The sequence below is a fragment of the Melanaphis sacchari genome, unplaced genomic scaffold, assembly GCF_002803265.2.
Source record: "Melanaphis sacchari strain LSU unplaced genomic scaffold, SCAv2.0 Contig2_pilon_pilon, whole genome shotgun sequence".
Lineage (NCBI taxonomy): Eukaryota > Metazoa > Arthropoda > Insecta > Hemiptera > Aphididae > Melanaphis > Melanaphis sacchari.
This window is the reverse complement of record NW_020271173.1, coordinates 3,329,771-3,344,631: the sequence shown is the minus strand read 5'-3', so window position 1 is coordinate 3,344,631 and position 14,861 is coordinate 3,329,771. Positions and strand designations below refer to the sequence as shown.

Below are 14,861 nucleotides of genomic sequence, written 5' to 3'. Positions count from 1 at the left end.
TAAAAATGTAATGTTATTTAAATATATATAGATAAAACATTTAGATTTATCTAGTTTGTAATTCTCATTTTATATAAATAGGATATTTTTTGAATTTTGTTTATTATATATGATATTTATTATAAAATTTAACTACCTATTCTGTTTATCATCTAATTATCATTATAGATAATATATTCTGTCATAAAAATACTTAAATTAAACTTAGTCTCCAGCACAAGCTTAGTTTATAGGGATTGCAGCAATATAAACTAATATTTTTGTAAAAAAATGTGATATTTTATTGTTACAATAAAGATGTTGTTAGTTATAAAACATTCTGATGGTTGTATACAGAATAGGTAATATTAGGTTCTAGAACGATTTTTTTATTTAACTTTGTTCTAAGACAAATAATTTGAGTTTAAAATATTATGCTTATAAAATAACAAAACTATAAATCTACAGCTGTTGTACATCATTTTCACCAAATTATTAAATTTATTTTTTAATGTGAATTCAGATTTTTAAATTAAATTTATGTAGCCTCTTATTTAAGAATTAATTTATTGTACCAAACAAAATTTATGGTAGATAGCATCTGTAAGAACTTGCAGTTTTCACATGTTAAATTTTAATTAATATCAGATTCAACTAAAATATTCAAATTTAGTAATATATATGAATACATATAATAAATTTATAATTTGAGTATAATTTATTGACAAATGTACTCCAATATATTTTTAGTGTAGTAGAATCTAACAATTAAATATGTATATACATATCTAATAAATAGTAGAAAAACAAATTAATAGTCAATTTGTTAATGGAAAATAAAATATTAAAATAGTCATAAAAACTGTTATTAGTAAAATATTTATAATTATAATATTCTATATTTGAATGTATATTTAGATTAATATTATTTATGTTTATAATAAAAATAAAACATGATAGGTATATTTCTGAGAATATACTTTTTATTCAGGAACCTAATTATTATTATCTAGATATTTTTTAAAACAATAAACTTAATAAGTTATATATTATAATTTATAAATAATTTACGAAATTAATTTTGAGAAAAACAATTTCATAAAAGTTAAAAAGTATTAAAATTTATAATTTATACTAAAGGTTGTCATAAATATTATACATATCAAAAATAAATTAATATCTTATCATAGCAAGTAAAGCTCTAGAATTAGTGATGACTTTATTTGATACTTTTTTAATTAATTTACGTTTCCTTGCATCTTCTAATAAATCAGACCATACTCGTTCTCCCTATAAATATATACATATATAAATTCACAAAACACATATATACATAAATATTTACATACACACATTAGTATATAAATACAATAGTTGCAGTAATCATCTACAGATTGAAGATTATAGAATTATTGTTATTAATATAATTATTGTACTAAATCTTTTAATTTTTCTTTTTGCTTGGTATAATTTTCCGGTCTTGAGATTTTTGAATAAAATATTGTAATGCTTTATTGGGATAGTAAGTTGAATTTATTGATTTTATAAGATAAATGTTTATTATTATTAAAAATAAAAGAGACTGGAGATTAGTAATTGTATAGGATTATCACATAGCCGGAGAATTACCAAAACTACTGTCTTATTGTTAAAAAAAAAAAAAAAACTTATAAAAAAAATCTCACTTTTAAAGACATGAAGTTTCCACATATTATTAATGATTGCTTAGCACGTGTCAAAGCAACATTCAAACGACAAATATCATCCATAAATCCAACTCCATTAGTACGAACTGTTGATATCAATAATACATCACATTCACCACCTTGAAATGAATCTATTGTATTGACGTTAATCGAGATCTTCCTTTAAAAATATTTGTGTAAGTAAACAATTTATATAATATACAAAATTAGACTTTTTACTTTTTCTTTAACAACATATTTATTTGCTCTCTTTGTTTATGATAAGGTGTTAAAACTGCAACGGTTAGTGATTGACATTCCGAATTGAGTAAAATTTCTACCAAACTCACAATCATATATGCTTCACCAATATTTAATTCACTAAAGGAAAATATATTTTTTTTATCAGAAAAATTTTCAAAATGTATAAAATATGTATACCCAGTATTATCTTGTTGGCTTTCATGTTCTAGGATCATATATGGCTGGAATGGCAGTTGCTTTCTCGTTTTAACAGATGGTGCAGTTTTAACTAAACCTTTATAAAAGTATGTTGATGGAAATAAACAAATTTCATAATGCATTCGATATTGTATGTTCAACATTGCAACAGGAAAACTTTTTCGTGTAGAGCGCTTACGTTCAAACCATGTTTTAAGCCGTTTGAAAAGAGAAATACCAAGGCCATTATCTTTAGCCACCTAAAGGCATTTAATTTAAATATGTTATATATTATGATGTGCAGATTCTGTAAATTTATTTTTAAGAAATGCATGTTCATTTTCAAAAATAATATGAATAAATGGTTAAATTATACGTTTTATTTTATTTTGTAATTAATGTATTAATTTACGTAACTTACCTTACTCTTTACTAATGGTTGAAGCTGTTTATCATCTCCAACCAAAATTAATTTATTAATACCAAGTAATAACGGAACATAAATTAGAGGTTCTATTGATTGTCCAGCTTCATCTACTATGCAGGCAGTAAAATGACAACTATTTAATAAAAAATAATACAATTCATAAACAAAGAATATTTAATTATTCAATCATAAAAATAAATAAATATTTACTTAATATTTGAAGGCTTAAACGTATCCTCCATTGTCTTAGAAAAACAAGAATTCAATGTTGTCACTATAACTTCAGCATTTAAAAGTATTTCATTTTCAAGATCTTTTTTATTGGTATATATGAACAAATTATTTGTTTGACCTTGTTGCTAATTAAACAATCATACTAAATAATTTAAAAATTTAAATATAATAATAATAACAATAAATTTATATTTTACATCAGTTTCATTTGAAGGATTCTCCATTCTTTTTTTGATTACAGTATCCAGCATTACATCAACAATAGGTGATTTTGGATCATATTTTTGTCCACTACCCACTCGTATCACATCAAATTGTGCTTCATCTTTATTAATTAATCAAACTTATAATTTTATTTTATAAAACAAAATAAATAGAAACTTACGTTTTAAGTCCTTTTTGATTTCTATTATCCGTCTTACTATCACATCAGCAGCTTCATTAGAAGGTGCGCATATAAGAAGCTTAGGTTTAGTTTTGGTCAATTTGTTAGACATTAAAGTCAAAATGATATTACAGATAACATTAGTTTTTCCTGTGCCTGGAGGTCCAATTATTAAACCTACATTTGGTTCTACAGAATTGCAAATTGTTGTAGCCATTTTTACTGCTTCTTTTTGACTATTGTTCAATAATAAACTCTAAATAAAATTATAATCATAATTATATAAAATTAAAATAGACTTAAAATTTTGCGTTATTTACGTTTATGTTATAATTTTTTAAACTAGCTTTCGAAGAATCAATACTGAAGTTATGCAGTTGTGGAGTAATGAGTGCATTGCATAGTGGAGATCTTGTCACATTAATTAAAGCTTGAAATAAACGCAGTTCTGAGTGTAAATAAAAAATATCCTAAAATCAATAATATAGTTTATTAAATTAACTAATATTTTGGTATATATTATATGGTATCAATTTAAAATAATTAACAATAAAAGTTTTCAGTTTTTTTCCTAACAAATTATATACTTATTTGATATGTTGTACAGTTTTTTAAATCAATTTGAAATCTAACAATAAATAAAAAATATACTACAGCTTCTAATATTTATATATTTACATTTATATGGAAGTAAACAAATAAATAAAATATATTTATACTTATATTATGTCTTACTTCTATTTTGGTTTTCAGTTATATTCATACCAAATAATTAAAATTAATTATTTTAATAACGTTTTTAAAAACACTTAATTATTAGTTGTTGATTTTTTTTTTTTTTATATCTCATATTTTAGTTTATTTTTAGAGTACATACAACATAAATTGGGTATATTTTTTATACTATAGATTTTGAACCCATTTAATTTACTATTGGAAATATACGTATAACATATTAATAAATATAGTATTAATTATATTTAAAATATTAATTTGTAATAAATTTTTTAGTTTTTACCATTAAGTGAATATGAGTTCCATTAGGAATATTTTCAGTCTTCTTTGTCACAATAAGTTCTATGTACAATTGTGAATTTGAGTGGTACCCTAAAAAATTAATAACAACAATTTATTACAATGCAAATATTTTAAATTTACAATTATTTACCAATTTTTTTTGCCATATTAACATAGGCAAAAAAAATATTTTTAGATTTCATTGGTTTTTTATTTTTAATAACCTCTGTTTCAAAGCATTCCGACTGTACTATAATAATACATAAACATCCTTTCAGTGAATTTCTTGATCCCGTTAAAGAAGTTTCAGTGTTTTTATTCGTCCCTAAAAACAAAACATTATGTACATTATATATGTAAAAGACAATGTAAATGTAATTAAATTTATTGATTTAACAAGTAAAAATCTGATTTAGACAATTTCACATATTGTTTTTAGAAATACATACTATGAATGTTTAGGGAATGGTTTGAACTATGTCATATATGTGGAGCTATACAAAATTTTTTATATAGCTTTTAGCTACATGCCAATAAATCATTTTTCTCCAGGCCAATTGACCAATTTGTATTCATTTCTTATCATAAAAATATATATATATAGTTTGAATTATTTAATAATTTGTTTATCTTATTTATTGAATTGAAATTTTTTTGTTATAAATAGGTTTTTTAAGGTTCAAAGGCTTGAAAAATTCTATAACAAATTTTCATATAGTCCATATAGATACACCTGATATAGGGTTAAATTTATTATACATTATTAATTTAATACTAACAATGATTCATTAAAATAAAATTAGTCATTAAATACTATCATTTAGATCAGGAGTGGCCAACCTATGATCCACAGGTTGCATTCTCTGGGATAATTTATTATTTAACGGTATTTCAGATTTATAAAAGTTTTAAAAAATATATTTATTTTTATTTTTTATACTTAATATAGAAACCCTCAGGGGGGCACTATGTATTTAGTGCTACGGGCTTAGGGGACCCGGGGCCCCGAGCTGACTTTAATTAGTTGGCTCAAATTGGTGCTCCAGATTGGGGGTTTGAGCAACGGGCTAACAACCCGTTCTCTTTAAAAAACATACTCTTGTTAAGAAACTTCAACTAAAGCCTCGGACTGTGGATAAAAATGGATCACGAAATGGAAATAGGACCCGGAAAGATTTGGAGTTACGGATTGGAACATGGAATATAAGAACGCTTTTTAAACCAGGCGCATTGAAATGTATGATTGATGAAATTACAAGATATAAAATCCCCATAGTAGCCATACAGGAGGTTCAATGGCCCAATAGTGGTAGTACACAAAGTGGCAACTCAATAATTTTCTACAGCGGTCTACAAACAGGTAGACATGAGAAGGGAGTTGGCTTTGTGATTGACAAAGCCGTGATGAATTATGTTAAAAAATTTGTGCCTGTGAATGAGCGTATCTGCTACATACGAATTGCAGAAACTAGACCTAATAATATTGAACTGTTATGCATCGACTGAAAATGCAGACGACGAAGAAAAAAAATAGTTTCTATGATACGTTAGAAGCAACTTTTGATGTTTTGCCCAAAAATTGTATAAGGCTAATTGTCGGAGATCTAAATGCTTAAGTTGGTAGAGAAACTTTCTTTGGACAAACGATTGGAAAAGAAAGCTGGCATCCTACTACAAATAACAATGATCACAAAATAGTTAATAGTAATTTTGCTCTTCAAAAGACCTCATAATTAGTAGTACCTATTTCCCAAGAAGAAACATTTATAAACATACATGGTCTGCCCCAGATGGGAAGACGAAAAGTCAAATTGACCATATCATAATAAACAAGAGGTACAAAACATCAATTCGTAATGTTAGAAGTTACAGAGGAGCTGATGGAGATACTGACCATTATTTAGTTGTTGCAACGTTTGTATTAAAGCTATAAGTAAAATGGAGGAGTAAGAAACAAACAGGAAAGAATAATAAACTTGATATGGAAAAAGTTAGGAATCTAAAGGAGATAGACACATACCAAAGAGAAATTTGGGAAAATCTCAGAAAATATAATCTTGCAGAACATGAATCGGATAACGTTATACTGTGGTCAAAGACAAAAGAATCTCTAAAAAAAGCCGCTGAAAGATTACGAGGTAAGCGCATTAAACAAAAAGAAAATCATTGGTTTAATTTGGAATGCCAAGTTGCTATTAACAAGCGAAGTTTAGCTCGACAAAATATGATGCTGAATCAAACAGAAGAGAACATAAGTGAAACTCTAAACTCAGAACCCTAGCAAACAAAGTGATTAGGCAACAGAAACGCGCAATGGAAAAGAGTTACAGAAGATATCGAATATTATAAGAAAGAACCTAGATTGTTTTTTAAGAAGCGCAGATCGATTAAAGACGGATTAAAGGCACGTACTAATTTCATCACAGATATAAATGGTCATATAATATCGGAACCTAGCGAGATCGTAAACAAATTTCAAGAATATTTTGAAGAACTGTTAAATAACAAAAATACCCGCACTGGAAATAACAACAATAAAAAGTACGAAGAAATACGTGAAGCAGAATCTGAACTACCAGCACCAAATATCGAGGAAATTGAAATTATTATTAGATCACTAAAGAATAATAAATCTCCAGGGGAAGATAATATAAATCCCGAACTACTAAAATTGCAAGAAAAGAAATTTTAATTAACATACACCAAATTATAGCGAATATATGAAACAGCGAGCAAGTAGAACAGTAATGGTCGTCATCTGTTATCTGTCCAATTTTCAAGAAAGGGGATCCAACTAAAGTTAGTAATTATCAAGGTATATTGCTTCTAGACACAGCGTACAAGGTGCTCTCATTAGCTATCTTACGAAGAATAGAAGCATTAGCAATAGACATTGTAGGAAAATATCAGTGCGGCTTCTCAAATGGAAGATCTACCAGTGACCAATCTTCACGCTCAGACAAACAATGGAAAAGTATTATGAGTACGACAAAGATCTACACATGATATTTATAGACTTTAGACAAGCGTCCGATAGCATCGACAGAGAACAACTATGGACAGTACTTCAGAATTTTGGGTTGCCTAAGAAATTGGTTAATTTGGTTAAAGGTTGCAATTCCAATACTACATGCAAGGTGCGTTTCATGGGAATGGAGTCAGGGAATTTCGAGGTCAAGTCAGGCCTAAGACAAGGGGATGCGCTATCCCCCATTCTTTTTAATATCGCTTTGAAAAAAGTGGTCAGAGATATGCATGAAACGCGAGAAATGGATCTAACTGGTAGCGGCACACTGTTTGCATATGCTGACGACATTGTCATTCTTGGAGACTCTCAAACCGAAGTAGAAGAAAGTACAAATAAATTAATTAATTCTAGCAAAAGACTGGGCCTCAATATAAACGAGAATAAGATAAAGTATATGATCATGAGTAGGCGACCAGGAATATTACAGAATCTCATCGTAGATGGATATACATTCGAACAAGTAGAAGATTTTAAATATTTGGGAGTCAATTTGAATAATAGGAATGATATGCATAACGAAATTAGATTGAGACTAAATACGGCAAATCGTGGCTATTATGCAATGAGTAAATTATTTAGATCTAAGCTTCTTTCCAGAGAAACTAAGAAAAAGTTTTATATTTCCTACTTACGGCCCATAGTAATGTATGGGTGCGAAACGTGGTCTACCACTAAAGGGGACGAGACAAAGCTTTTAATATTTGAAAGAAAGATCCTCAGAAGAATATATGGTCCCATATATAATACGGAAACAGGGGAGTACGAAAGGAGAACAAATGCAAATATTGAAAGAATCTTTAATGGACCAAATACCCAAAAATATCTGGTCTCAAAGAGACTGGAATGGGCTGGTCACATATGGCGAGATAAGGACAGCCAAATGAGACAAGTTGCGATATCTAAACCAAATAAAACACGCCCCAGAAGAAGACCACATCAGTGTTGGATAGATCGGGTAAAGAAAGACTTAATGCAAGTAGATGAAAGTGCAATAATTGAGGATGCAGACAACAGAGACCGATGGAGAGGCTTAGTAGAAGCAGCGAAGGGCCTTAATGGCCTGTAGAAGCTTATAAAAAAAAAAAAAATTAATATAGAAATATATAATTTTATATGTCACCCATGAACCATGTATTTATAAAGTGACTAGAAAGATCATTTAAGTTGATCACTCCTGACGATTCAAATTTCAAATTTAAGAGGACGCCGCACCCGCATGTGTTGTCTCTGTCTTACATACATACAACATAGCAAATTTTCGTTCAGCAGAATCCATTTTATGTTGTTAGCTTTAATATTAGAGTAAATTTATCTATTATCAAACTTAAATATAAGAATTTTATCTAGAAAATGACATAGGATTTTATTGATATTTTAATTTTAAGCTGAGTTATAGTCAAATAAGATATTGAAACTTTAAAATGCTCATAACTCACTTTAAAATTATAATATTAACAAAAGCCTAAATAAAATTCTTACATTTAAGTTTGATAATAGGTAAATTTACTCTAATGTTAAAGCTAACAACATAAAATAGATTCTGCTGAACGAAAATTTGCTATGTTGTATGTATGTAAGACAGAGGTAACACATGTGGGTGCGGCGTCCTCTTAAGTTAGTGCAAATAGTAATTGATTCAAAGCAAACATATTTTAATATAACAAACAAGATGATTTCTTCATCTGCTTTAAGCTAAGGATTACAATAAATAATAATGAATTAGTAATATAAGATGTTGTTATTATCAATTATTTTTTATAAAAATTAAATTAAATCTTTGTATATTACGGGTAATAATAATAATAATAATAATGATGATGTCACTTACCTATACATTTTAAGCACCATAATGGCTGATTAATAGATTTTAATGCTTGCACTGACGAGGAAAATTCATCATTGACAGACTGAATAATAAATGTAGAGAGAGGTAAATTTCTAGAAAATATAAATTGGATTAAAATCAATAAGATAAATTACATAAAAAATTATAAATTAATATAAAAGAATTTTAAAAAATAAAAATAAAAACACTAATTATGATAATTTTTAAAAGGAAATATTATCCAAAATATAAAATAATACATAAATTTAACAACCACCAATTTATGCAACTGTTTATACCCTATACCAGTTTCCCAACCTATAGATTATGTAGTGACACAAATTAGAATCATTAAATATTTTTGATAGGTTGCTGTTCATAAACTAATAACAAGGAAAAGAAAAATTAATTTGAATTTAAAATATTTTTTATATTTAACAGAATAATGTATTTATTATTCAGTATTGCATTATTTTAAAGTCAAAGTTAGTAAACAACATTGATCACTATATTATTATGGCATACTTGATTTTTTTGATCTAACAAAGATCATAATTATGGGTTTTCTTAGTAAAAATGTTGGGTTGGGAAACGTTAATCTAAACCAAGCTTACCCGGAGTAGTTTAATGTATTTATCAAAATCAAACATACATATAATATAGTAAGTATAATATTACTTATTAAACAGGTATAACTTTATTTTGAACTTGAATATTTATTGCATAAAGATAACATTTAAGCATAATATATTTATGTTTATTAAAATAAAAAATTACTTCTTTGAAGATTTTTCAAAAATACATCTTTCCAAATCGGGGCTTTTACTAAGTATCATATGATATGATTCACTTATTTTTGACCAAATTTCATAAAATAATATTGATTTCATTGTTGAAGAATATTCAGACGGAGAATCAAATTGTTCTTTCATTTTGTAAATAGCTTTTACTAATGGTGGAGATGTATCGGCAAATTTTTCCTCCTATATAAAAATACCAAAATCAAATTACTAAAAACTTTAAACAAGAATTATGTAAATTGTTATTTTTAAAGTAACTTACATATAACCAAACAGCATTCCATTTACATATTTTACTAAGTGTATCAAAAAAAACAAAATTAATTGGTTTGATAGTTGTTGTAGTTGAAGAACCTATATTTGTATAATTGGAGAATGAATATTGTTCATTTTGATTGTTTGTGGTTGAAATTAATTTTTGACAATTAAATTCAACTTTTTTTTTAACCCCTTGTGAATGAGATTTTGATGTACTAGGCGTGCAATTATCATTATTAATTTGTTCTATTCTAGATACTCTTCTTTTTTTTTTTAATTTACCAATTGTTGAAGGATTATCAATAAATGGGTCATCATCAGTTGATGGATTATTATTTATTATTTTAAAAGATTCATTTAATGAGTTATTTGTGGCCAAATTCTTAATTCTCATTTGTCTTTCTTGAATAATTTGTTTATTTTGATCAACAATCGCTTCTTCTGCTTTCTTTTTATTATGAATTAATTTTTCAGATTTAGCTCGAGTTTTCATTAAATATTTATTCTCAACTAGTAGCTTTGTTTGTCCTCTTTTACTAACTTTCATTGGAAAAGGATCAATAATTTTTGGGTATTTACTAGTGCAATCACTTTCACTTTCACTATCACTTGAACTTATCAAATTTATATTATTGGAATTTAAATTAGATGGAATGTTTATCAAATCATCTTTATTATTAATCAGTATTTCATTTTTTTGACATTGAATTGACAACTCTGGAAGATTCAAATTATTTTCTATTTTTGAAGTAGATGGACCTGAATGTTTTGTGTATATGTTAGTGTTTATTTGCTCTTGTTTGTCAATTATATTGTTTGACAATTCTAAGCCATTTTTATTTATATCATTTTCATCATCTGACGAAAAAACTACAATAACACTATCTTCTTCATTTCGATATGTTCCTTGACTAAATACATTATTTATAGTATCAGGTTCTATTTTTATTTTTACTGCACTAGATATATTATCTTTATAACTAGAACAGGAAGGTTCTGCATTATTTGTAGGAATTGTTTTGAGGTCTTCGGCTAATAAATTTTGATCATCAGAATTTTTATTAGCAACATTAGGCAAAATATTCAATGTATTTGATTGATTGGTATTGGTAATTGAAATTGGTTTCTTTAATATATTACATTCATCTGAATTTGTAACTGAAAAATAAATTATTAAAATATTTAAACATGAGTAAAATGTTTTAAAATATTTATTGTTCACTTTGTAGATTTTATTTTATTTCTTTAAATTACATAGTTGTTATGCCTGTTTTTTTTAGTATGTACAATTTAATAAATATCTTGTAACCAATGATTTAAATATAAAATAGAATTACAAAGTCTTAATAAAATCATCATATACTTATTTTTTATTAGTAATTACTAATTATAATCAGTGGTTACAACTAATAGAAAAAGGAATAATCATTATAATTTTTTAGGATATTTAAAATTATTATTTGATTGCTATTTCTGATTAATTATAATCCTATCTTGTACAAAATAAATATAGTCCATGGAGTGAATAAGATTTATTCATCCATAAGCAGGTTGTACCATTTTCAAAAGAGTATATCAAATAAAACTAAATTGCTATGAAACATGATACTATAATGTATCTAATAGCAGTTTAAATGGAAAAAAAATTAAATATTCTCTCTGCTCACAGGATATTTTATATACTGAGTAAAATGATTTATACTTAAGTTTTAGAATATTTGAACTATTTAGTTATAGATATAAATACATTCTTATAAAATATACCTAATTTTGGAATTTTCACAGCAGTTGATTCATCATCTACATTTTCTTCATTGAGTACTTTTCTTTTATTATTCATTGGATTATTCTACATAATATAAACAAAATTATTTATAATATATATATATAATATTAAACATTCATAAAAATAACAAAATAAACTCACACATAGATTTGAAAAATTAATAGTACGATCTACTTGATCAATATATTGTAGAACGACTCCTTCATCACCACTAGCTAACACAATCATATCTAAATCATTCAACTGATGTTCTTCAAATTCAATTAAATTTGTATTGCCAACAAAAGTCCCATTTGATGTCTAAAACAAATAAATATATCAATTGCTATTTAAATAAATACAAATTTTTTATAGAATAATTTTTAACTTAACTATGGAATTATTTCAATTTTATGGTTAAATTAAATAACTAATAATTAAAAGAATAATAATATAATAATTGGCACATCAAAAATGTTTAATATTATTAAGTTATTAAGTCCATATTCACATTTTTTACAAACTTTCTTTGATTTCAATTTGATCATAATATAGTAAAGATTAGTTTAATAAAAAATTTAAGATTTAAATTTAACATGTTCAAGTATCTTTTAACCCAATTCTACGATCTAGTAACCATTAAAAACTAATTTTAAAATTTGACTATTTTTGTCGACTTGATTTATTAAAAATAATTTGTTTTTTAAAAGTTTTAGATTAGGTCAAAAACGTATATTTTCTAGATATTTAACCTTAAAAGTGATAACTTGTACATAAATAATAGACATAATACATAGAACATTGTTAAAATAATAATCATTATTTAGATTATCAGTGAAACAAAGAACGTATAGCTTTTAGATTTCTGTTTTTACTTTAGTACTGAAAACTATTAGGGATGTAATATTATTAAATTTTTTAGTAACTATTTTAGTACAAGGAAAACAATAGAAATATGTAGAATATTAAAATTATGTTATTATATACTTACTATTTGCAATAAAGTACTTATAACTAAAATGTAAATAATTTAATATAAAATTTTTTCTATATAATATATAATACTATAAGTAAAACAGTAAACTTACACCTAAATCCTTGATATATGCAATATCTTTAGATTCTTTTTTTTCGACCCGTAAGTGACAATGAGTTCTTGATACATTTAAATTTTTGAGTACAATATCATTATTTAATCCTCTTCCAATAGTATTCTAAATACAACAAAATACAAAAGATTGAGCAAAAATAAGGCCTCAACTTGAATAAAAGTATTCTAAAATATCATACTAGTTAAATACTTAATCGGTATAGGAATATGCAAAGTTTTTTTAAAATTAAAATTGAAAATAAATTTTACTAATTAACATACCAATTTGATTAAGTTAATACTAATATATGGTTAAATTTGATAAATACATTTAGTAAATATTTTTTTTCTTCAATTTATTGAAAGTAGATTTATATTACTAATACTTATAATATTAGGTTAATTTATTCTGTATTAGATATAAAATAAAGAAAACCTAGGTAATACATCTAAATAATAAATAATACATAAATTGTTTTTAAATTAATTAGTAATATCCACGATAACACATTAAATATAAATACGTACTACTCCATATTTAACTTGATGTATACTCTGGGTAACATCTTCAACATTTCGAAGACATTTAAGAGCACAATTAGGCATACTTTGTTCAACGTTTTCCATTTTTAATTTAATGCAGACACTAAAAAATAATAAATATCTAAAAATGTTAATACAAAATAATATTTTTTCAAAGTACAGATAATAACTTACTACAATCAAAAATATGATGGATTACAATAGGTATCATTAGTAATATTTATAATAAAAAATATCATAAAATAACGCCAATTTAATAAAGTAAAATAATTATTGATGAGTTGAGCTTGTAATTTAAAAAACTATTTTCTATCGTGCACCCATAAATTATTAGTAGAGTAAGTACTCACGCACCATGATGTAAATCGTATTCATTTTGAGATAGTCGTTTGATCTCAGTTCCTAGTAATCGAAAAATCGTTTTCAAACATGTCTGATGATCTGAAGATGAAAAATATAATATCATGTATCACAAGGTAAGATTTATGATGATATTTTAAATTTTTTGATAAATTTTAAAAATTTAACTCTTAATTTGTGAACGTGATGAACATAGTATGAGAAAATATTATCATTATGGCGGGATTCCATGAATTATTATTATCACTAAAATGATAATTGAACAAAACAATAAGGATGATAACATATTTCAGTCAAACCATGGTCTTAGAAGATAAAGTAAAATTGTCCGATCTTTTCTTCTAAGATAATGGTTTTAACTTTACTATAATACCATTGATTATGAATACTCATAGGTGTTGTAAGGAGATAATTAGAGTATAATATATACAGAGTATAATTACTCTGGGAGAGTGTACTTTCACCTCGAATTTTCAAAAAAAATTTAAAATATTGAATGATTGTGATTATATTTTATTTTACATAATTACCAATGAATTACTTATTTTTTGGATTAATAACTGTGAATGTCTAAGTTTTTACACTAATCTCAGAATTTATTTTATGGCTTAAAAATTAATTGTTGGTAGGTACCCCTACCTTAACCAAAGTTGTTAAATATCAAGCAAAAGTGGGTGGGTAAGTTAATAAAAAAAAAATTATACTTGAGTTAATTTAATTAATGTTGGAGCATTTTGTTATAAGTTAATAGTTAATTAATAACAATTTTAGTTATGAAAATTTAGAATTAATAGGGAAAAAGTATTAACTTAACTCGTAAAAAATAATTAATAATTATTATTTTTAAACTAACATTTAGGTCACATAATCACACTCATAGTAGTGATGTGTAACTATTCATTTTTAAAAATAACCAATTACTTTTATGTTAAATGAATCCTCTGGTATAGTGGTATACCTATTTATAATATAGGTTTAATTAGTAGTTATGCACTTAAAAAATTTAATATAGATAATAGGAATA

General features: G+C 25.3%; 1 protein-coding gene across 2 annotated transcripts; it reads right to left on the bottom strand.

The window, feature by feature from the left end:
* Nucleotides 1-1,124: 1,124 nt before the first annotated feature.
* LOC112595983 lies at nucleotides 1,125-14,015 on the bottom strand. Of its 2 annotated transcripts, none has more exons than XM_025341412.1 (19): nucleotides 13,828-14,015; nucleotides 13,463-13,580; nucleotides 12,933-13,058; nucleotides 12,007-12,165; nucleotides 11,844-11,928; nucleotides 10,084-11,237; nucleotides 9,799-10,004; nucleotides 9,025-9,134; nucleotides 4,320-4,493; nucleotides 4,170-4,258; nucleotides 3,472-3,621; nucleotides 3,152-3,407; nucleotides 2,964-3,091; nucleotides 2,743-2,891; nucleotides 2,527-2,665; nucleotides 2,106-2,365; nucleotides 1,905-2,045; nucleotides 1,665-1,845; nucleotides 1,125-1,269 (listed from the first exon to the last, which is right to left on the bottom strand). In XM_025341412.1, the coding sequence occupies exons 1-19, from the start codon at nucleotides 13,941-13,943 to the stop codon at nucleotides 1,153-1,155; spliced, it is 3,858 nt and encodes a 1,285-aa protein (XP_025197197.1). In that variant the 5' UTR covers nucleotides 13,944-14,015; the 3' UTR covers nucleotides 1,125-1,152. The 2 variants fall into 2 exon arrangements, with proteins under 2 accessions (XP_025197197.1, XP_025197198.1); XM_025341413.1 differs by having other exon boundaries at nucleotides 13,832-13,923.
* Between the last annotated feature and the right edge of the window lie 846 nt (nucleotides 14,016-14,861).